The sequence below is a fragment of the Macrobrachium nipponense genome, chromosome 46, assembly GCF_015104395.2.
Source record: "Macrobrachium nipponense isolate FS-2020 chromosome 46, ASM1510439v2, whole genome shotgun sequence".
Classification (NCBI taxonomy): domain Eukaryota; kingdom Metazoa; phylum Arthropoda; class Malacostraca; order Decapoda; family Palaemonidae; genus Macrobrachium; species Macrobrachium nipponense.
The window spans coordinates 15,035,513-15,060,086 of record NC_061106.1 but is presented as its reverse complement, the minus strand read 5'-3'; the positions used below and the strand labels follow the sequence as shown (position 1 = coordinate 15,060,086).

Here is a 24,574-nt window from a genome sequence, read left to right as displayed (position 1 = left end):
TTTAAAGATGATAATGACTGCATGTGGAAATCTTATTGAAGATTAACTGTTTTCCTCACAGGGTTTTGACAGGCCAATTAATAAACATCAAGTTAAGATACTGTATGATCATAAAAAAGGCATACTTGTTAGTTACACAAGGATTAGAGGGGATTAGAGTAAGAGTGGGAGATTATTGATTATCATGTGTAGGAGTTGAAGGGTAGAAATTAAAAAATTTTGCGTACCATGTATAATTTACCATGTTCATTAGTTTATTGTACTTGTATGAAGAGTTCTCTTTTTTGGGACATAACACTTTTTGTAACTTATAGCTTGATGATCTAAAATTTGTCATGTTTATTTTAGCTAAAAAGAGCATGTATTGTTTTGATGACGACAAATCCTTCCTTTTAAGTAGATCAGAGTGGATGATCTCAGATGTGAGCATTACATTTTGATTGGAAGCTCCCTGTCCATTGTAAAATTGAGGCTGACATAGTAACATTGAATTACAGCTAAAAATTTTCTTCATTAAAGCAACTTTTAACTCTATTCTATTGCTTTTATAGAATGAGCTAGAAAAAGTAAAGCTTACTGCTTTGTATCTAGATAAAGTGTATTCATTAAATCGAAATAAGTTTTGTAATTCATAGTAGGTAGTAATGTATGCTAGAATAGTAATACGTAGTACCATTTTGATATCACAAGGTACTAATGTTAAAAGGGATTTATGTATAAATTTTAGCTAGTTATGTGCAGCACTATACTATTTAAAAGTTAGATTTTTGTACTGTAGCAAATAGTGATCTATTGTTCAGTCCAATAATTTTTTAAACATTGCTTCTGTGTGAATTACAGTACTTTTAAATTATGCTTCTGTGTGAATTACAGAACTTTTAAATTATGAATATTTTCACTTAAAGTATGCTGTTTAATTCTTTAGTTTGAAAAGTAAAATATGAATAAGTAAAAAAAAAGAATGATTCACATTTTTCCAGTTGGACTTCATAATGGAGTTTACCCTGGTCACATGTCAAGGAGCTCGAGCGATCTCCGCAGTCACTCCACTAGATCTCACTCACGTACCCCTTCCATGGATCTCCGTCATTCGCGAAACTCTTCGGCTGACCTTAATAAATTTTTCAAGACTGAGATCAGTGTTTTGAATAGTGTTGGGCCCCCAGGTAATTACCTCTTTATTTTCTCATAGCAGAATAATCTGAGTGTTATGGAGAAAGTAATAACTTTTAGGTGAGTGGAAGTACAGTTATAAAGAAATATTATGCCTTTTTATGGTCAATTTTACTTTTTTTCTAAAGGTTTTAAAAGTGGGCCTAACCAGACAGGCAAAAAAATAATGGCCTTTTTTTTTCAATGTACAGGAACTGGTTGGGTTGATCCTTTGCGGGTGCGGATGGTAAAGGCTCACCATAATTGGATCCTTGTAGCTTATGCTCATTTTGTAACTTGTTATAGGTGAGTAGTTAACAGTCATATCCTGTTGCAGTTGCATGCATGTTCACAAAATAGCCTTTAGTCTGTAATGCTTATTTTTCCATTCTTATTGTTGTCTTTTGTGTTTGTGTTCATTAAAGATTTTCACTATTGCTTTACAAATGCTTTTAATGTAGTCCTTGTAGATCAGGCCAAGTCCAAAATTCAGTATGTATTATCTAGTTATTGGTGATCACCCTTTAAATGAGGACATTATGATAATAGTAGGTGGTCTGACTCAAGTAGTTTTGATAATTAGTAAGCCCCACCTGTGAGTGCTCCTTTTTTGGAAATCTCCTCTTGGTTTTTGCCAGCATTCTATTCTGTTTGTAAATTCTTCTGTGAAAGGTATTATTGTTTATAAATAATGATTTACCACCTTAAAATTAAGAACTTTATTTGTATTTTATATTTGTTGTAATCATCTCCATGGTTTAGACTGAATGGTTGAGACATGGTATAGCATTCCTAACTCTTGGGTCAGTTAAGACATTTGAAGCTATTCAATAAACAAACAAACCATCATTTGTATTAAAGATTTTTTTAGTAAAAGTTAAGCTCTTCCAGGACTAGAAGTCATTTATTCTTGCTATATTTTTGAGCTACAAGTATCTACTACTAACTCTGGGTCTGCCATCTGTGAGCCGAGATTTTACTTAGTGGTATTTAAGCTATTGTAATTGATAATTTACCAATAATAAAAATAATTTTACATAAATGTTGAACATCATAAATGACTGACAATTCAGTATGATGTATTTACTGACAATTCGTGCATCTGAAGTAGCTTTACATAGTAAAATCATTAAGGTCTTATTACTCAAATGTGGTTTTCTTTCACAAGAAAATTGTCAGCAGTTAGTATTCAGTAGCAGCAGGGATTATAGTCTGTGTCATTATCACAGATTCATAATCTACTGACACTTGCTTGTTGCACCTCTGCATTTACTAAAATGTATTTAACCTAGTTGAGTAAGTTAAATGTATATTTTTGAAATGAATCTTACCCCTCTAGTATGATAGCTGTATTCCCCACGATAGAATTTGAAAACTAAAGAAAAACTAATAGGATTGTTTAGTTTGAACGATCTGCAACTCATCTTTTTCAGTTGAACTGCTGGTTCAAGCATCTATTGAGTAGGTCTCCAAGGACTTGTCGGAGAGTACTGCTGACATATCATTGCTGATTTGGATTTTGGTTTAATATTAATTTGGTTTTTTATGTTATGTAGGATGGCTACTCAGGAAGAAGATTACAACATTTAAGATATATACAAATAAGAGAGTATAGCACCTGTCTTTACTCTTTTCCTATGATGGCCACAAGATGTGTTTACAATGTATGATCATGTAGTGCTCTCTCTACCACCATTGCAGTGTGCTGATTGGCTGTATGATGTTATGGATAATAATTTGAAGTATAAAAAGAGTTGAGAAGCTGATAAGGACAGGGATAGATGGCAAAGAGATTCTTCTAAAGCTAGGATAGGAAGTGTTAATTATAAAAATAAGAGGTCTGCTAGTTTTCTGATCTTTCATAGAGTAGCAATTCCCTCTCCTTTGGAGAACCTGGTAATCCTTTTCACTTTAAATGTTTTTCTTCACAACTTAAAGCTCCTAGTATCTTTTAGGATATGAGGTATGGGAAATTAGAATCTGAGGTAGGAAGTTTAAGGACTCTGTTAGAAAAGGTATATAAAGTTTGCCACGGCTCCACTCACTGTTGGAGGTTTAGGGAAGCAGGATATGTGAAAGGAATTAGTGTGTGTCCATTGTCTCCTTCCTGTGATCAACCTGACAAGAATTGTGCAAATGGAATTCAGCCAGGCAAGGTGTAGGTAATATAGTTATAGATCAGCACTCATTCTAAATCTAATTCTGTGCCTTGCAGAAAGCCATGGACTTCTAGTGATCCCTCTCCAGGATCCAATTCCAATTCTACTTTGACTTCTAACCAACATTTGGTGATGTCTCCCTCAAGGGATGCTTAATTTTTTCTGGTGTGTGGAACACTGATTGTTTCTTCCCAGTCTCCTTTCATGTATGCAAGGGGGATTTTTCTGCTTCCAGTGTCAAGGTGCAAGTTGGTGTCGGTCCTTTCTCTTCCATTGAGTAAGTTTTGCTTCTAAATTAAAAGTATTGTAGAAAAGTGGAAAATTCATTCATCCCAAGGATTTAAATGTTTTACTGCTGTCACCCTATTCCTCTAGTTATTCCCTCTCAGATGCTCTGCTCCTGAGTTTGACTCTTATGGGGAAGAGGAACAGGTTTCATCATTGCTTTTCCTAAGGCTCATTAGGGTCTTTGCTAGTTAATTTTGTGATTCTCTGAAGAAGCAGAAGTCCATGACTCTAGGTCCCTTAGGGCTTCCATATTTGAGCCTGGGGTGGCTCTTGTCCTGTCTTTTAAATTACCCAAATCTGCAATAAATAGGTTTGATGCATTGAAATAACTCGAATAGAGATTTCCTTCAAATAATTCTTCTTCATTTATTCAGCCCTTTCTGAGGAAGAGGAGAGCTGGGTCCTTTGATACCAAGCAGTTACTATCAAATCTGGTCCATTTTTCCTTCAGGGGTGCACTTAGGAAGAGAGTGCTTTTGTCTAGTAAAATTGTATTAATTCCTTTGGTGTTGGAATTTTTGTTAAGTCTGTATTGTGTTTCACACAGATTATGTCCTTTGCTGAAATGACTATGACAGCTATTGATAATGTAACCAGAGATTATTTTGACTCTTCATTAGGGCAAGCAGCATTTATAGAATGATGTAGAGGATTTTTTGTGATTCTTGGATAGAGCATGTTTTGATTCCTTGGGGAAGTGTGTGCTGTGGTAAGCACTGACAACAGTAGTGTTCTTCTCTTGCTCCTTCAGTCTCTGTGGGTCAGAAAGCTAACATAATTGAAGAGCACCCTTTACATTCTTTGACAGATGCTTTATCCATAAGCACTGTTGTGCAGGATGTGGAGATTGTAGAGACCTTGTCATTGTTACATATCTCATAAGTGTTGAGGCACTCACCACCACAGCAACAGTCTCTAAACATTTCATGCTCCTGAGTGACCGATGGTTTTCTTCAAAGACAGATCTGTTTATATTGGTGGTAGTATACTCTAGGATATAGTGCAGTATAGTAATAAAATGGATTACCAATACAATAAATTGTTGGCTAAATTGTATAACGAGCTGACAAAACAGCAGCTAGAAGAAGAGTGTCGGACCCTTGGACTGATAAAGTTAGTAATAAGTTGGAGATGGCAAAGATGAAGAGGGAGGCAGAGCTGATGAAGTTAAAGATGGTTGCTGACAAAGAAGCCCATGCCAGGAAGATGGAGGGAGAAGAAAGAAGGAAAGAAGCTGGAAGGGAAGAGAGGGAGTATGTTTATTTGAGCAGCTAGTCAACATTTCAGTCAGTAAAACTCAAGTGGAGTAAACAGAGAAAGTCAACAAAAGCCATTTTGTATAAGGTCATGCACATTCGATTTAGCAAACTCTGCAGATTTAATGTTATTTATTAAAACTGTAGAGTATTTTTGTTCGTAAAGTGAGTAGTGCATTAAGTTTCAAGTACAAGACCAAGTTTTCAAGTGAAAATTTTTTTTTTGGAAATGTGTCCCAGATCTGTCTTTGAAGAAGACCATTTGTTCTCTCAGAAGGAGGAAACATTTACAACCACCTTTTCAGTTGGCACAAGACTTCCAAAAGTCTGCCAAAGCTAGCAGGTAAGTCATCCCTTCTTTCAAGCCAGCCCTTTGAACATCCAAAAAGGATGATAAGTATCTTGGGAAAAATTCAGGTAATGCTAAAAAGTGATGCAACAAGTCCTCAGGCCCCAGTAGGAGGGAGGCTAAACTTATCTTATGCAGTTTGGCAGATCCCTGGGTGGTAGAGGTTTTATAAGTAGGTTACAGTATTCTCTTCCTTTCCCAGCCTCCTTTAGTGATTCCCTCCTATTGCCACAACAAGGAAAAGCTCCATATTCTGCAGCAGGAAGTAGATTCTTTTTTTTTAGCAAAAAAGTTGATTACAAGTTGTCTGTGGGCTTCTACAATCACATGTTCGTAAAACCCAAAGTTCTGGAACTGGATTTATCCCAAACAGTAAACCTTTTCTCTTTACCCAACTCCTCTCACTATGGAGTTAACAAGTTCGGTTTTAGCGGTAGTTTAGAAAGGGGATTGGGATTGGATGTATCAGTAAACATGCTGGACACATTTCCACAAGCCTGTTCATCCCAGTTTCATTTTTCAAAGCAAGGCGTTTCAATTTTGAGAGTTCAGCCTCCAGTTTTATACAAGAGTCCTGTCCCATTAAAGGACTGGCTGATTCTAGCATCCACCTAAGAGAAAAGCCTGAGGCTAAAGACTGCTTCAAAAATTATCAGGTCTGTTTGGAACATTAATAAATATTCCAAAATCAAACTTAACTCCAATTCAGAAGATTATTCATCTAGGAATGCTACTGGATACAAAGAATTTCTTTGTATCTTTGATGGAGAAGCGTATACACAATTTTTCATCAGTTCTGGAAGAATTTCTGTCCTGTCCTCCTGTACCAACCAAGAAGTGGCTGTCTATCCTGAGACGTGGCATATAGTATCTTACGAGAAGCTTGTACCAGGAGACAGATTGATCATATGGCCAATCCAGTTCTTTTTCAAAGATTGATGTAACTGGAAAACTCAGCCAGATCCATTCAAATTTTAATCTACAGGGATTTAGAAGAGTCCTTGAGACAGTAGAGCCATAGACTTCAACTGTTACAAGGTGTCTTCCTCCAGTTGAAAAGCCACACCTCATATTGTTCAGGTGCTTTGACAGAAGGTTGGGGAGCTGTTGCAGCTGACAACACAAGTCAGGGATCTAGTCTGGGAAGGAGTGGGAGCTCCACATAAATCACCTAGGGATGCTAGCAGGATGGAAGACCCTTTTAGCTTTTGAGGAACTATTTCAAGGCAAGAAGATAGCTCTGTTTTCCAACAACATCACTTTTCTGGCTTACTTAAGCAGTCAAGAGGGCACAAATTCAGAGACTGTTCCTGATCATAAGATGCATTCTTACCTGGTGGAAGAAAAGAATGTTTCTCTTTTATTTCAATTTGTCAGGAAGATAAAAAAATTCTGCAGGCCAGGTGAGAGCTTGTGACATCAGATAGCCTATGTACAGTTTAGTAGATGGCACTGAATAGTCTGCAAGGAGTTATTTGATGCCCCTTAGATGTTGTTAGTGTATCCATGGTATGATTACCCTCTTGAGGCATCAGTGATGTCAAGACCTGAAAGCTCAGTTCATGTCTTTGAGAGACTAAATGAGAGACCTTGCCAAGTTGTGTAAAATAATTGCTTAATACAATTTGTGAATCTGATGAGTACTGAGCTTAGCTCTTCCTATTCTGAATTAGGACTTTATCATTTGTAAGGCAAAAATTTTTCGTTCATACTTGGGGACCCATGAAGTTTGTTAAATTTTTATAAATAAATGCAGATCACTGAAATATAAAAAAAAGTTGGCTATATTTCATTGCAAAGTAAAAGATAATTATTTTGCCAAATATTCCTTTTCTTTCACATTAATTGAAGGCTATTTAACCTTGCTTAGTAGGTGCAAGTTAAAGTTGTGTTATTGAGTGAGGTGGGTCACCCTATAACTAGAATACCATATCAATTAGTTAATCTTCATTCTTAGACAACTATGGAGTTCTGCACTTGGTCTGATCTCTCAGTAATGGGGAAAATGCTGATTGTAAAGTAATTTTTTCTTTTCTAAGGAACACAATAATTGTATTGAAAGTAGAATTTCTTTATACTGTATTATGTCATGCGCTTATCCTGAAATATTTAAATTTTGTCAGGGGTAGTGCTTGAATTGTGTCATTCCTTCCAGAAAAAGTTACAACAGACCAGAAATGAAATATCTCCTTGATAGTCATTTGTTCGAGAATCCTATAGAGAAGTAGTTATGACTAGTATTAGAAATTTACTGTATATAATCTTTTGTCACGTGGTTGTCTCTTACTCACGTATCTTTGTTTGTACTTATTTTCCACTTCCAGTTAAACATAGAATGAGTTGAAACCTTAATATTATCATAAACATTAAAAGAACTAATTCTTTGGACCAGCCATATGAAAAACCATTGAATCAGTACTCTGGTTAAACTAAGTTTCAACTAAGTGTTTAAACCACCTTCAAATAAAGTAGAATACAGTAGTCATAAAGTATATTGTTCTAGATAGTAATTACCAGCATTTTATATTTTATTCTAGAGTTGTTTACATCTTATGTATTTGGTCACTAGTGCCATTGTTATCTTTTGAATTTTGTTTCAAAGTTATATGTACCAAGCTGCCTTCTCAGATAAAGAAGTACCGTTTTGGTTTAAGGAATTGTTTTTGGTATAATTTAAAAATTGATAATTTCTTTCCATGCATCATTAAAGTGCTGTGAATCGCTGGTATGTATGAAATTGTTTTATTCTTCTTAGTTTTAATTACTTAGAATTATGATCCTACTTTTTTGATGTTCAGATTATGTGTACTGTATTGTGTAGTGACCACTTAATAGCTTTGATATATTATACAAATACTTCATAATGAAAAATGCAGGTTTGGTCAGTAACAGGAACTGTATAATGTTCAACAACACTTGAATGTTGTGCATGTAACTGTACTGTTTTTGTTTTTAGTGTTGCACAATTAGTTTCATTTGCATACTCTACTTTAGGAGTGTGTACAGGGATCAGTATGACTGGTTTGATTAGTGGCTGAGACAGTATTTATCAAAATTTTCAGGCTATCCAGAAAAGGAACAATTCTTCTGAGTAATGGTCTTTATTGTTGAGGAGTAGGCTAACTACATTTGTTTTAGATTGATTATTTTAGACTGTTATGGAGAGGAGAGCTAGTTGAAGAGCCATTTACATTGATTTGTATGTAACAGTTGTTAAACTAAATTAGCATAACATGGAAGAGTAAGAAATACCCTCTTATCCCACTTTTTCATCATCATCCTTGTGTAAAGTAGGGTATTGCAGTGAGCAGGACTAACTATTGGAAGAATATGAATTTTTCTTTGAATTGTTGTAGTGATTTTTTCAAAGCTTAGTATGTATTTTTAAAAATATTTTGGTTATATGAAATCTTTTATTTGGGAAAAATTCCCATATGTAGTATGTATACTTGTAGTCTAGGTTCTATTCTTATGTAACATAATTTTTCATATTCATAGTGGGTTAGCTTTGTGTTTGTGACTGTTTCTTAGAAAAGAAAGTACTGTGAAGAGGAAATATTGTACTGTGTAAATTAACATTTTGTTGGTTTTTATTTCATCTGTATAACAGGATCTTTGTGCTTCCAGTTGTAAATTATAGGTATAATTAAGTAAAAGTGATTAGGATTGCATTTTAACTTTGTTTGTGGCTTTCAGGAATAAGGATAGTACTGGATGGCAGCTGGCTTTCACTTCTCCTCACATTGATCAGTTAATTGAACGGGTTGCGCTTAATGCTAAACTAACTCCTCCAAGTCAGGGTGGTGAAACAGGTCATAAGATGTTGGCCATATCATATGCATCTCACATCAGACTGTGGGGTATCTCAGAGGATGGCAGCCGAAGTGATATTGGTAAGTTTAGTAGTTTTGAAACTGAAAGGAATATCTGGATAATCTGTTATTAGGCAATAATTGTTTTGTTTTTGATTCACTGTTACTTGATGACATTCAGTATTGTTTTCAGTATGTATCAGAAATTAAAAGCAGCTAAGTTGTGATCACAGGTTACTATTGCTCATTTAGATTAAGTAACCTCACAACTGGTCAGGAGAAGTATTGGTTTAGCCAAGTAGGTTTCCGTGCCATTTCTTGTAATGAAATATGTCTAGTTACAGGATATTTAATTGTATTTATTAAGTGTTTGATTAATATAACTATTTATCCTACTGGAATTTATTTGAGAACTTATTATTTCCCGAAATTGGAATGGCATGTAGAGGAAGCATTATTTGTTTTTAACTGACCTTCATATTTTTCTTCTAGGAACCTTCAATCTTGGTGTGCCTGTTGAGTACTTGTTTTTCATTGGCTCCCAGTTAGTAGCACTGTCATCACTGAGTAAGATTGGTGTGTGGCATGCCATGACTCAACACTGGCAAATTCAAGATGTGCTTCCTATTGCGTCCTTTGATACAGCAGGGTCTTTCCTTCTATTGGGTTGTACCAATGGCTCTATTTATTATATCGGTAAGGAGAAAGATAAACTTAAATTTGTTCTAGACAAATATTACCAAATTTAGTTAATCTGACCCCAACTATCATTTGAAAATTGCAGTTAGGTACAACCTGTGACTTTATTTTTTTACACAATACTACTTGGCTATATAGGCTTATCTGTTTCCAGATAAAGAATTGGCATCAGAATGGTAGCATATGAGTACATGGGAATTTAATTGAAATTTCCTTCACTATATCTTAACATTACTAGTATATCAAAAATTCATTTCGCAGTGAGAAGGAAAGCCTGTTTCAGCTTGAATTAGTGTTGGAAATAATATCTGTATTGTATGGACACTGAAATTCTCTTCTGGTATTGTGCATTTATTTTTGTGTATTTGTTTGTGTTTGTTTAGATGTTTACATGAATTTGATTGAAATTATAACTGCAGCGTAAAATTATGATATTTTTATTACTCCTTGTTGTCTTCAGTGTGTGCTGATGAGGGGAAAATATTACTTTGCTGCCATCTTTCATATATACAATACTGTAGTTAGGTTTTGGATAATTACTCCTTAGCTGGTCCCATGATGTATTCAATCACATGAAGATGCATATTATTGAGAAATTTTTCATTCCAAGCAGTTTAGTCGCTTTGATGATGATGGAACAACTTCATTTTTACCAAGACAGGGACTTTTAACTTGTAAATTAGTACTGTTATAAAAAGTGTTTGTCTCTTTTATAATTGTACAGATATGCAAAAGTTCCCCTTGCGAATGAAGGATAATGATTTGCTGGTAACTGAACTGTATCATGATCCTTCCAACGACAAGATCACAGCAATTTCTGTCTACCTCACACCAAAAACTAGTAAGTTACTGTAAAGTGATTTTAGTTTTGATAATTGGCAGACTGAATACTGATGTCAAACTGGATGAAATTACTCGTGTAATTTTAGGCAATATTTGTAAAAACCATAATTATGTTCCACTTTCTTTCCAAGTTAACATGTTTCTCTTTGATGTTTAGATGTATGTGGAAACTGGATTGAAATAGCATATGGAACAAGTTCTGGAACAGTGCGGGTCATTGTGCAGCACCCAGAAACTGTTGGCCATGGACCTCAACTTTTCCAAACATTTACCGTCCATAGATTTCCTGTAACTAAGGTAAGCAAGTTTGTTTTTTTTTTGTTATACAGTTTATTTGGTTGGCCTCTCGCTTCTGTCGGCATAATCTTACAATTGTAAAAAATGTAGTAAAGTAACATTTTCACAATGTTTAGGATTTCACTTGGCCAGCTGTCATATATAATTAATCATTTTAAAACTGGCTCTGTTGTCGTTGTACATTTTAAAGCTTGCTTTCAGCAATAAATTTGTTTACTGCTTTGTTAACCCTTAAGAGCCTGCCTAAAGAAAAACATATGCAGTACCCCAGGCTGGGCATATTTTGAGGTCAGCCAGTTTAAGAAAAAAAGCCATCAATGGAAAGAGGAATATGCAAATGTACATGGTGTAAGAAAAAATTACCAGCCCGAGAAGAGTCTACTTGAGACTCAGAGGTCTGGAAAAACTAACACCTATTAATAATAATAAGAAAAAATTCTAAATTCTCCTTACCTTCCACAAAAAGTTAAAAAAGACTATTTACAATCCATTGTGGAGCCTCTTTTACAAGACAATCATAAATTTTACCAAGTTATAATTTTTTTCTAATAGATATTTTATTTCGTAAAATTATAATTACAGCTCACACAATATCAAAACAGATACTTAATAAAATCAGTATTAAATTCTGAGCATATTTATTGTACAATATTTATGTAAATTTACCAGGGTCGAAGATGCAGTAACTTTTTGGGATTACACATGTTTTTTCTAATATTTCATTGCAAAATTAAATTTAACTGATATACTATCATAAAAGATAAGAACTAAAACCAACAGCAACCCCTGGGTATATTTATGAGCAAATACATAAGTAAAAAGAGGTCATGGGAGGAAGAGAAACACATGTACCCCTGAAGTCAAGATCATAACTAACTCATGAGCTGCCTACTTTGTTGAACTGAGCCAGTCTAAAAGTTGCCATTAGTGAATTACGTGTTTAGAGGTAATGGAACCTCTTTGCTCCCCGATTCCCCCAAAATTGATGTCACATAATATTGTTGCTCACCATGAGTGAGTCCGTCTACCACTCAAACCTGTTATTGCTACTCATATGAGGGTATGCTTCCATTAAGGGTTAATAATATTTTTTATTTATATATTTATTAGTAATGAATCTGGACAAGTTTTTCATTTATCATAATGCATGGTCCAGTGATTTTTATGTTACATCAAAGCTGTCAATTTTTCTCCATGTATCTTTGCTTTGAATCTTGAAGCCACCCTTCATTACCATTTTAGGACAGCTTTTATTGTTGCTCATTTCATCCCAGGAAAATATTTTGAAAATAATATCAAATAGGTTATATTTTTATTATTAATTAATAATAGCATAGTTTATAACAAAGATTGAAGGGGTGGATACAGAGTATCAGTCTTACACAACACACCAGTAATTGGTTTCTAAAGTACATTCTACAGTATTCCTTGTGTGGACTACAATATTCTTGGTAGTATTAAAGGTTCTTCGCACTGTCCAATTAGTCTCCAATCACATTACCATTAGCCCTTTTTTTCATCCATTCCATTTGGTCTTGACTACAACTAGTGACATAGTTATCCATCTTCCGCTTGTCACATACCTGTCCATCTTTCACCCAACCATTCAGCTTTTTTCACGTAACTGATTAACACCCTTTCTCACCTAGATATAAACTTTCCTTCTCACCTAGCTATCTAATTTGTTAACCATCCTGTTTCAATTTCCAACTCACTTTTAAAAGGTAATTTTGAATTATAATTTTCCACCTTAAGACATTACTTGCTACATTGGTCCTTATGTAATTTACTGTAAGCAGTAGTGAATGTTCTTTTTTCTCTTCCTATTTAACCACCCTGTTTCTAAAATTTTTATCTTGAATTTAGATAAAACCCTCATATTCAGCTTTGTATTTACTTGCTAGCATTCTGTCTTATGATAGGAATTTTGGAGTATTTTGTTTTTAATTGACATTATGATGTCAATTTTTGGTCACATGTTGGATTTTAATTGCTTTAGTGACAGATACTATTAACAAGTTAGTAAAAATTTAGAAGCGTGGTAAATACTTTCAAGCATTGTACTATTGTGACATATGACACATTATGGTTTTTGTTTCAAAACATGAGCATTGTGAAATGGATAGCTAAATAGAACACCAGAAGCCAAATTAAAATTTGAGGTGATTTGATTAATACCTGTGGTCTGAAAACACACCTAGAAACTTTGGAACAGTCTAAAGCATGTTTTGTAAAGTGCAAGATAGTCAGTACATGCATATGGAGTGCACTTTCGTGGTGGGACATGGGCAGTATATGCAGTTGCAATACTCTGCTAATTACAGCTCATTTTTTAAAAATTTTTAGGTAACCTTATCAGAGAAGCTCCTTATCAGTGTATGCAGCGAGTACAACCATGTTCGTACTTGGTCTGTTACTCGATTCAGAGGCATGATTTCGACGCAACCTGGTTCTACCCCTTTGTCATCTTATAAAATACTCACTATTGATGAGGTTGATCCAAATATTTATTATGCCATCGCCAATGATTGTGGTAAGTCTGTTTCTGCATACGTAATGCTTTGACTTGTAGGGGTATATAGTTTGCTGTCAACAACACTGTGAAAATTATATATTTTATTTTGATATCAAAGTTACTACACAGTATGTGGCAGAAATTTTCTTACAGTTGTATAATTACTTTTGCTTGGTATATTATGATATTGTTGTATGAAAACATTTTATATCCATTCTTTTGTATGGAAGTCAAATAATGTATATAGCCTTGAAAGACAGAAATTAAAATGACTTTTATTCGTACACAAATGCAAACCTTCGGTCTTTACATTGGATTTTGCTTGCGAACGCGAGCTGGAACAGCCATTAACTTCCAAACAAGGTCTTGGGCCACCGACAGTACGGGGGAAGCCCTACCCACTCATCGGTCTGCACTCCACTTCACTTTGCTTTCAACAGCCATTGTGTGACAATGTCTGCCTCTCTGCCCGATTGCCTTTTGCTTTCTTGTGTTTTGTTTTTTGTTGACATGTTTGTGAGTGATTTTCTGTTTGTGATACACTTGTACACAAACTCTTCAATCACTTCAGCCTTTCGAAGAGAAAATGGCCAGGTTAGGAGCTGTTCAGGGGAGGACAGACTGTATGTATTAATTTTTTTTTTTTTTTGAGGTAGATCATCATTTATTATCATTTAATATTGTATGTCATACCATGACATGGGTGAAATAGACAATCTAACACAACAACTTTTTTGGGTGTTGTGGAGGCCAAGGGCCTTAGAGAGTTATGTACTCTCTAGGCCTCTCAGGAGAGCAGATTGTCTTTAATTATTACATATTATTATTATTCAGAAGATGAATAATATTAATGAACTTAATAATTACTCTTAGGGTCAAGGGCTTGCTGGTATCTGTTCCAACCGTGCCCAGGACAACTTACCAGCCTTGGCGTTTGCTAGCTGTAGGATTGTGCGTGCAGTTGACCCCTGGGATTCGTGGAGGATGCGTACCATAACCTCCCTGCAAATGGCTAAAATTCATGAATACTTGACACTCCTCTAAGAATGCTTATACCAGAGTATTTTAATAGTTTTATAACGAAAAATATATTTAGTCATGAAAATATGAAAATGCAGTTAATGAATATTTCTCCAGGAAAAATTCTGTGAACAGGTGATTAAGCCACGAATCCAGAACTGCTAATAGGTGGGGGTCCACTGTATGTATTCCCTTTGTAGCTCCCCATGCGGCATCAGGATTGAGTTCCCAGGTGCTGCTGTATGCATCATCTGTAAGTGATGTTCTCATCTACACACTGTTGCTTAAGGCATGCTTGGCAAATTCAAGAAGAGAAGGAAGTTGTCATTACTGTCTTTGTTTTTTAATCTTATCGTTGAGTGCTGTCGCCTCCTTTCCTTCCCCTTTCTTCTTCCAAACTGGCAAGCAGAAGAGGAGGAAGGTGGCCTTATGCTCCCACTGCTTTGCACACCACAGTTGCAGCTGCTATTGGGGTTTTCTGGAATCCCAGTGTACTGACACCGACCCCGGTAGCTCGCCTACTTGGCACTGGTCTGCCAGTACAAGGCCTAGTCTCTGTCTAGCAGTACTGCGGTACCTCTGCTACCATTGCTGAGCACATAGGTGCATCTGCTACCCAAAGTTCTTTGGACCCCGTTGTACCGGCACCAACCCTGGTGGGCTGCCTTACCTTGACTTTCAGTACTGCCGCTGCTCCCCCTCACTCCTCCGTGGGTCCTGGGATGGTGGCCTGGCAACTGCCTTGGTTGCTCAGGCAAGGCCCCTACTCAGTCTTCTTCCCTTTTAGAAACCTCAGCTTCTAAGGAAAATGAAACATGTTCACAGGACAGCCCCTCCTCGTGTAAAGCCTTCAGGTTTGTATGTTAGGAAAAATGCAAATTACTTCAAAATATGCAATATTTTGTGAACATCATGGCTTATATATAAAAAAGTTATGGATGTGGATACAAGTTAAATTATGAGGCTGAAAATGACAATTTAGATTTTTTTGCTGTGAATCTGTTAGTGTCATTCAGTAAGGAATTTGAATTCTGTTAGGTTTAGTTATAGGGAAATTGTCAAATTAAGGATAAAGGCATCAATTAAAAAAAAAAAAAAATCTTTAGACATTTATTGATTTTGAAAATTTGTGTAAATGGATTTTTTTAATTTAAAATGACAGCATAGATATAATCATAAATGCCATTTGCAATATTTAGGATATATCAGGTCATATCAACTAACTTTAATAGCAAGTTTGGTTTTAAGAAATCCAAAATACTATAGAAATTAATTCCATAGTATAGTAGGCTGCTTTCATTAAAAATGTGCCCAGGTTAATTAGTCTATCAGATGAGAGATAGGAGAAGGCAGTCTTACTCTTTTTGCATTCACCCTATGTAGACTGTAATGCAGTGGGGTTCTTGGGAATAGGAGAAGGCACTCAAGCTGTGGTATCGGCTCAGAAATGGGAATGTGCTGGTCAGTATCATGGGGGGAGTGGCCAGAATCAGGGTCTCATCTAATACTGCTGTAGCAGGAACTATAGAAGTACCAGTCACAAGGAAGAGGAGAGGAGCAATCACAGTGAGAAGAGGGATGAGAGAGAAAGAGTCATTCAGAGCACTCATAGTGTGAGGAGGGATGAGGGAGAAAGATAGTCATTCATATTGGCTGCCCTGTCATGTCTTCTTTGCTGATTATGGATGCATTTGCTGGATGAGATATGAGCAGAATAAGAGTCAAACAGAAAGGCTGGTCAATTGATATGGTGGGAGTTGAGCACACTGGTAGAAAAGTGGTTAGTAGCAAGTGGGCAGACCAGTCACAGTTGCAGGCAAGATGGTTGAAGACTGTACACAACTAGTAGCGTTCTTCATTAGTTGTGGTCTGGACAGTAGGGGCAGGCATGATGACTTGAGAGCCAGAGGCAGAAGGTTTAGCAGTAGAACTCCTGACTCATTTTGCTTAGAACATTCTTCTCTGCATGATGCAAAACTAATGGTAGGGTGTTTGAATGCAGCACACCTCACACGTGGGCATCTGGCTCGGACAGCTGCTGCAAAGGAAATAAGGCTTCCTGTATGGAGAGGACATAAAAACACGATATGCCTTGGATGCTGGGCTTCTTGAAGATGAAGGAAAAACATACAAATTAAGCTAAAAATTTCAGCATTAGAACAGCACAACACATATGAATAAATATTGGAAATAAAATATTGAACAGTTGCAAGTGGAAACAATGGATGAGAAAAAGAGATGCTGTCATACTTAGAGATAAAGAAGATCATTAATGCTACGAAGAAAACCCCAAAGAAATTCTCAGTATATTAGACCAGTAGGGTGCCCTAAAGGTGATAACTTGCGAAGCTTCAAGTTACCATCAAAATGGTTAAGTAATACTTCTCCTACATAAATGTGATCATTTATTGCATTTCAAATAGTCTAACATCAAGCTGCTAATAATATGACAAATGATACAATACAAAATGATTTGTAATTGCCTAGTATTCGAGAAAACTATAAAATTTGGTTCCGAAATCATCAATTTTGAGAAAATTATAATGCAATAATTAAAACATCATTTAAATGTGAATTTATGATATTTTAAAATTATATCTTATATGGGATGAAATTTAAAGGCGTAAAGTTTTATCTGCCGAAAGAATTTTTCTTTCATCTTCATTACTTAGGGAGATACTAGCATTCGAATAGCATTAGGGCTGGGCCGGACCACCAGAAACTAGCCCATTCCCAGTAATGACTTAACTTCACTCGTGATAAAATAATTACGAGTCAAATACTAAAAGTACCTGAGACTTACAAGATACAACCAAAAATAGCAGAGCAAAACAAAACACCTTTACGCTTCGCCCCATCAGAATAAATTTAAAGGGTAAGAAAATGGATAACAACAACAAAAACACAAGCGCAAGCTAGGTCACAACATAACCTGTAAAACCTGCACTACATATAAGCATAACATAAAAAAATTTCCAGTTATGTACAAAATCAGTAACAGCTGGCTGAAATGATACAAATACTATGGAAGGGTGTTAAAAAATTCCCTCTTCATTAAACTGTAGTTCCAAAAACTGGTCTTTGAAACTACAAAGTAACTGCTAATTTGAGAATTTATTTAAATTCTTACAGAAAGCAGTAAAGTGACAAAAGTTCAAAGGAATGAGTCTTATAAATAAATGCACTATGAAAATAATAAAAAATGTGGAAGTTGCAATCTCTGTCAAAGTATACATCTGGAATACTACGTTTCAGTGCTATTTACAGCATTACACACTCAGACTGGTGAACCTGGGAACATTCACAGGACATCATTAAGGGCAGATACATGCATATTGTTTACTGTGGTTTTGATGAAACAGTGTGTCTAGAAGTATTAGTTTTCACTATGTAAAAATATGCTTCCAACTTATTTTTTGCTTGCATAAATGTTGGTGCTGAATAAATTTAAAAGTGGTTGAAAATGCAGTTACCAATACAGCATTGTATGCTTTATTTTTGTGTAGAGAGAGGAGATTGAACAGATTTGCATAGATTGTTATCTATGATATGTAAATAATTTATTAATCATTAATATCTAACAGACATACACCAACACACGTGTCAACAACAAAAACCTTGAAGCCCATGAGCATCCATGAAATGTGATATACGTAATTGTTTACATTTTTTTTTATCCACTGCTATAACCAATGTTACAGGTCCATATGGAGAGCAGGATGATGAACAAGTTTTCATTCAGAAAGTTGTCCCAGAAACTGATCAGCTGTTTGTTCGTTTAGCCAGTAATGGTAAAAGGTAGGTTTTCAGCTTTAAAATTCTTTGTAATTTTTTTTCTTTTTTTAAAGAATACAGCCTCTATATTTTTGATAGAACAATATAATGCTTATATTGTATCGATATGCTGCTGTTGTTGTATTTGAGTAAGCTGTAATTTTTTTTCTTAAAGAGAATACAGCGTTTATATTTTTGAAAGAATATTAAAGCTTTTATTGTATCAATATGCTGCTGTTTTTTTTTTTATTAAGCTGGCCTTATGTCAGCACAGGCTCTGGCTCACATTGTTTTTCCTTTTCTTTAGGATACATTAAAAGTTGAATTGCAGATCTTATAATGGGTAGAACATTGTCTGGATGAAATAGAGATTAAAAGATACTGGCGAAAAAAAAAGTATTCAATTCGTAAACTGAGGACAATTTTTTTTTCTTATAAAGGTCTGTTCACTCGGTAAAAGAATCAGTGATGAATATGGAGGGGATTTTAAAAAGATGTGATTACAGAATGGTAAGATTAATAGTTTGAGTGCATTGGGAAGATCATATCAGAAATGATGAAGTTTACGATGTGTGTTGAGGAGCTTTGAAAAATATACATACTAGATCTCAGAGATTTGAGATGTTTTGGACATGTTAGATATGGAAGTAGTAGAACAGACCAGTATGAAACTCGGAAAATCTTGGAAAGTGGCATCTCTGAAGACTTTTAGACAAGATGTAATTAAGGCAAAAGTGTAGGGAGAGAGCTCATTTCATGTCTAATCTCTTAGAGAAAATCATATACGAGTTTTAATGATGTAACCTCTTCAATAAAACTGTTAATATATTGTTAAAGATTATTCCTTAATTTGCAGAGTGTGTGTGATAAAATCTGTAGATTCCACAACAATTAGTGGTTTTTGTGTACACGAGTGTGAGGGGAGCAGTCGAATGGGTTCCAGGCCTAGGCGATACATTTTCACAGGACATTCAAATGGTGCCATTCAGATGTGGGATTTAACTACTGCCCTTGAATTGTGTAGCAAAGGTGATGCAGGTGGGTCAATATTTTTGATTAAATTATATTCAAATATAATGAAAATGAAAACTATCACAATTAATAAACATTTTAATGAAATTTTAGATTAATTTAAAAGTAATTTGGTTTATTTCTTTTTAATTTTGTTCATGATCTTATAAAAAGTAGAGATGATACGGTGGTTATAGCGTTTTTACTTGAAGGCTTCCCTTTGAAGAGTGAGCTCACTTTACAATTGATTTGGAATTAAGAGGAAATTTGTTATATCAGTGTGCCAGTCATGTGCTGTATGATAAAATAATGTGGTTTTATGTGCGTAATATTAGATAATGTTTATTTTACAGTGATTAATGATTTTCTTCCAGATTGAAAAATAACCATTCTGATGTGCATTGCACCTTCAATTAACCAACAGAACCCAGCTCATATTATCAGATAATTTTCTTTTCGGTGCTTAGGGCATCCATTCTATTTTAAGAGAAGCAACCAATCATTGCAATTTTTTATAGGGCTGTAATTTTGAAAGTTAAAATTTCAGGTAACAACAGGTGTTTGAGATGGTTAACATCAGTGACTATTTTCATCACTAAATATTTTACAGGAGCAACTGTTAATGGTGGGCCAGAACCTGCCGAACTCTTGAGACTGTTGGATGTGTGTGACTTGAGTAACTCCTCTTGTACGACGCCATGTTTGTCCCCATCTCCTCTCACACCTGCAAATGCATTGCCCCCCCATCAGCGTCCTTACCCGAATCATCTGCATCATGGATCCTCACACTTACAACAGGCTGGTTGCAGTTATTTAAATTCTTCAGCTGGTGTGACTCCACAGCTTCACCCAGGACCACTATTGAAGCCTGCTAATGCAGCATTCCTATCACATAGTCAGGCTGTGGCAGCTAGAGCTGGAACATCTGGTACTTCGAACGATGATGATGACGACGATGGAAGCCCAACATAATGCTCTGACCTGAAACTAATTGTTGAAGGAAAACGAGGTATTGACCATTTAATGACTGTGATCATTTTAATATACAATAGATATTTTTGTTAAAAATTTTATTTTATTTGACTGATGCGAACATATCAATTTTCAGAATGCTTTGACTTGACAGAGTTCTTCAGTTCCAGTTACTGTACAGTAGTGCATGGTGGTTGAAAATGCTAAGATAGTTTTTACAAGGCTCTTTGGTGAAGTATTTATCGCTATATTCATTTCCAAGGGCAGTTTTAAAACTGACCACATATGGGCATGTAGTTTTGTTGAGGTATTAAAATGTATTTTATTTGGTAGAATATCAGTTTTCTGAAGTGAATTGGATCACTAGATACATCACTGATAACTCTCCAGTATTATTGTAAAACCCATATCTTCATTTTGGAAGTCACAAAAATTGTGCTAACTAAATTTCAATCCATAGTTAGTAACATGTTCTCTCTTTCTATTTTTATGATACAGCAAACTATTAAATCTGGAATTTTGATTTTGAATGTTTAAAGATCAAGGTTTTGTATGTAAGTTTTATAACTGTTTGCAAAGGTAAGCTTCTTGTTTACAATAACTGTTTGCAAAGGTAAGCTTCTTGTATACAGTGAAATAGACAGTATTATCATATATAAGAAGGTGTTCAAGTTAATATTGTAGTCACAAACGTATTTGTGTATTTGATGCGCTGGTTATTGTTGATTAAACCACTGAATGTCAGATATGGTAAGTATGTTAGGTTATTCACTGTTTGCTATACCACACAAATGATTGCTTTAGTATTTTTCTGGTTTTGAGTTGGTATATTTTTTTAATAAAATAAAAATAAGATGGAGAACACACACACTACATATTCTGTGTAAGGTATTATTATTGTAATTTGAATGGTCAGAGATGAGATAGTTTGCTGTATGAACTTCTTCCAATAGATGGTCAGCTGTTGCAGGCCTTACTAGTATGTATGATCATTCAGGGAGCTGTCTGGTGGGGAAAAAGGGTAAGAAAAATTTTGTTTGTTCCATTTATAAGAATAGTCCACTTATAAGAATAGTATGAATATTTCATCAAAATTTTGTTTAGTTTTGTAGTTGTTGGGGATTTTCCAATACCACCCACACAAACTGGAACATATGATGCATATTTGGTCAGAAATTTGTTAGTCAAAAGTACCATCATAGTTGACTAATGGTACATTGCTAGGTGACAAGAGCCAAAGTAGCTTCTCAGTCCCCCTAAACCCTTGGTCAAAGTAACATGACGCATTGGCTCATGATCAGGCTGCTCCACTCCAGAAGTCTTATACCAAAACTTATTTTAATATATTTTGGTTTCAGTCTGCTGTTCCTCCATTTTTTTTTTTTATCCAGTTTCAGTAAAGTTCCAGTAGAACACATACCTAGACCTATCTGACTGGAGAAGTAAACTTTTTCAATACCTGAAAGGACCAAGTTATACTTATTTTTTTGTTAAAGGGAAAAAAAATTCACAACAGTAAATTTTTACTAAAATTTTGTTTTTGGTTTAAAGGTTTACATTCTTGTAAAACAATAAGAAGAGAAGTAGGCTTCAAAGCTTGATAAACTAAAAGAGGTGAAAAACTTAAGGGCTCCAGACGTAAAGCAGATGATGCTTTTTATTCCAGGTATAAATATAACCATAGCCCATTCAGTAAAAATTTCCCTTCCTAAACTGGACATCCACAAATACGTACCTTGGTCCTGTTGTTTTTCCGGAGGCATTAACTCAAAAGTCAGTATCAAACATGACACGTCCTTTTCCTAATACTGCACCAAAGTCAGAGCCATTTCTTTTGAGATGGTAGTGATATGGATGTCACAGATTTTATAGGAGAAATGAATGTCATTACTGTGGATTATTTATGTGTAGCAGGGAAAATTATATGGGAAATAGTACTCTTGATGGCATACATGTGGCCTTGAGATTAAATAAGCATTGGCCACAACACTCAGGATTGGCAAACACTGACAGTTATAGCAGGTTCTTTATCTATATGCATTTCCTTTTTCATTTTAAGTTTTGGCATTGATGCTCTTGTCTGTGTATATTAGTTTCCCTAGAGTAGTAGTATGAAGGCTTGAGCATTACCACTGGTGTATAAATATTGGAAATGGATGGAGGTAAAGAAGCTACTCACACCTTTAATGACTGCATTGCCCTTATATTTAGTGTTGCTTTTGAAGATGCAACAAATGTATTAATTGCTTGGCAGGTTTTCATTCCTTCACTGTAACTTGGAATTACTGAAACAACTGTTCCTGCAGATAGGCACAGCTACAGTGCAGAGTAATGGAAAGGGGGTTGTAATATATAAATTAATCAAATTGATTTTATCTAGGCTCTTCAGCATATTTTTCTATAGATTTTAAGATGAGGCATAAACAGCATACTTAAAAGGGAAGAAGTCTGGGTGCATCATTACATGAGTATGAGTATTGTGAAAGTAGAAGTGATCTGAAGTATAACCCAGGCAGATTCCTGTGTGAGTTGGGATGGGGCCAATATCAATCAAATTTTGTTTAGAATTATACATGATGCATGTTATGCAAAAAAAGATCTATAACAACTATCCATTTGTGAGGCATAGATGAAATATTTTTTGAGGAATGCAAATTTTGATAAACTGCCAATTTAAACTTCAGAATTCTTGGAACAAGTTTTTCATTAGCAGAGAGGCTCCTTATATATTTGTTTAGACCAATGTTCAGCATTATACAGCTTGAAAGGTTCAAACACTTTCATTAAAAAGTATAGTAAAGTGACGGTCTTAATGTTTTTTAATTAAATATAGGTGAATAGGATGAAGTCTTACCAAGATTGTGGCATTTAAGAAATTATTTTAGTGTATGTCATAGAGTGGACTGTTGTAGGTAGTTTTTATCTAAAGTGGTAGATGATGTAGGGCTGAAAGTTCATTCAAGTCTATAGCTCTTTGACTACTACTGGATACAGTGTGCAGGGAGCTATCCCACAAACAACAATGTTTAAAAACATTTTTGATTCTTGTTAGAAATAATTTTTCTCTATAATATTAAGATAGTGAAAATATTAGAATGACTTTTTGGCAGACTCCGCAGCTGTGCTTAGCAGAATTTCATTTTGGAAAGGTCATTGTCTGTATAGTAGTCAGTATGATTACAGTCAAAGAGCTAACTTTATCATAATCTATATTCAAGGCATAATATTGGATTATAATGTTATTTGAAGTTTGAAATTTTGTACAAGAAAGAAACTTATCTGATCTAATTACTTCTGAAGGAATGCATAAACACTTTTACTACAATTAATTGTAGCAAAGATGTTAAAGACAACCCGTAGCATAATGAAGAGACATCTGATTTAGACTTCATCAGTGCGGAACATTTACGTCCCATCTAAGCATAATGGATGGAATGTGTATTTGGAAAACCTGCAAGGTTGGAATATATTTTGACAAGATTCCTAATTACCAAATAATGTAGTGTTGAGATAAAATGGTAATTTTCAAAGATTCTTAGTAAAAAATTAGATTTAAATCAAAGTTATGAAAATACAATTTTGAAGGAATTGTATGCTATAATATATATAACTTGGGTCATGCAACCACTATGTTTCTGAGGATTTAAACTGAGATTAGATCTCGTCAAGTAAGTTTTATGTAGGAAGATTGAGTCAGAATGGGGTTGAGTTCCACATCAAGATAGTTTGTAGCCATGTAGCACATAGGGCATCGTTGATTGTATGGATTAAGCCTCTGTCAGGTATAGTAGCTCAGAGAGTTGCTCACCTGCTCCCTTATTTTTAATATTCCATACCATCTTGTCTTTCATGAGTACTCCTTGCGTTTTCCTTGCCTTTCTTCTCGTATTACTATCTGAATATTCTAATAATTCAGGTTCATGTTAAATTTTGATACGTTTATGCTCGACATCTCAAATGTAACCTATTATTGATATAATTTTATACAGTATATCCATATTTGTAATGATTTTGTTTCCTTTTTCAAAATATATTAATGTATAAAGATATATTGTGTCTCTAAGTTCCTTATTACAGTTGATGTTTCATGTTATGAAAATGTCTTTTGTTAAGTTTTTATATGATTAAATATAATGAAATACCTCAAGAAACAGCACAGCACCATAGTAATTTAGCTGAACTGTTGTAATCACTGGGTAATCTACTAAAATGAATGTTTGGCATTTCTATCATTTTTCAAAACAATATTGTGGCAAGAGCATATGTTAATAGTGTAGCGATTTACAGTAGCCACTTTGATTAACGTATATGTATCTAACAAAATTTCCAAAGAGGAATCAGGTTATGGTGTTATAAATACTGGATTCTTAAATATCTGAAGGAAACCATGTGTCATAAGTCCGCAATTAATAAACATGGAAAAACAA

General features: G+C 34.9%; 1 protein-coding gene across 5 annotated transcripts in view; it reads left to right on the top strand.

Annotated features, from left to right (window-relative positions):
* LOC135214761 (BTB/POZ domain-containing protein KCTD3-like) overlaps positions 1 to 24,194 on the top strand; it is a 37,682-nt gene extending 13,488 nt beyond the window's left edge. For 2 of the 5 annotated variants that reach the window (XM_064249118.1, XM_064249115.1), the window contains 11 exons: positions 981 to 1,166; positions 1,365 to 1,458; positions 7,915 to 7,929; positions 8,901 to 9,097; positions 9,509 to 9,712; positions 10,440 to 10,556; positions 10,716 to 10,855; positions 13,202 to 13,388; positions 18,092 to 18,188; positions 19,021 to 19,202; positions 19,786 to 24,194. In XM_064249118.1, the coding sequence (XP_064105188.1) occupies positions 981 to 1,166; positions 1,365 to 1,458; positions 7,915 to 7,929; positions 8,901 to 9,097; positions 9,509 to 9,712; positions 10,440 to 10,556; positions 10,716 to 10,855; positions 13,202 to 13,388; positions 18,092 to 18,188; positions 19,021 to 19,202; positions 19,786 to 20,147 (1,781 nt within the window). In that variant the 3' untranslated portion in view covers positions 20,148 to 24,194. The remainder of the gene's footprint in view (positions 1 to 980; positions 1,167 to 1,364; positions 1,459 to 7,914; positions 7,930 to 8,900; positions 9,098 to 9,508; positions 9,713 to 10,439; positions 10,557 to 10,715; positions 10,856 to 13,201; positions 13,389 to 18,091; positions 18,189 to 19,020; positions 19,203 to 19,785) is intronic. The other 3 variants (XR_010314464.1, XM_064249116.1, XM_064249117.1) reach the window with 3 other exon arrangements.
* The last annotated feature ends 380 nt before the right edge of the window (positions 24,195 to 24,574 follow it).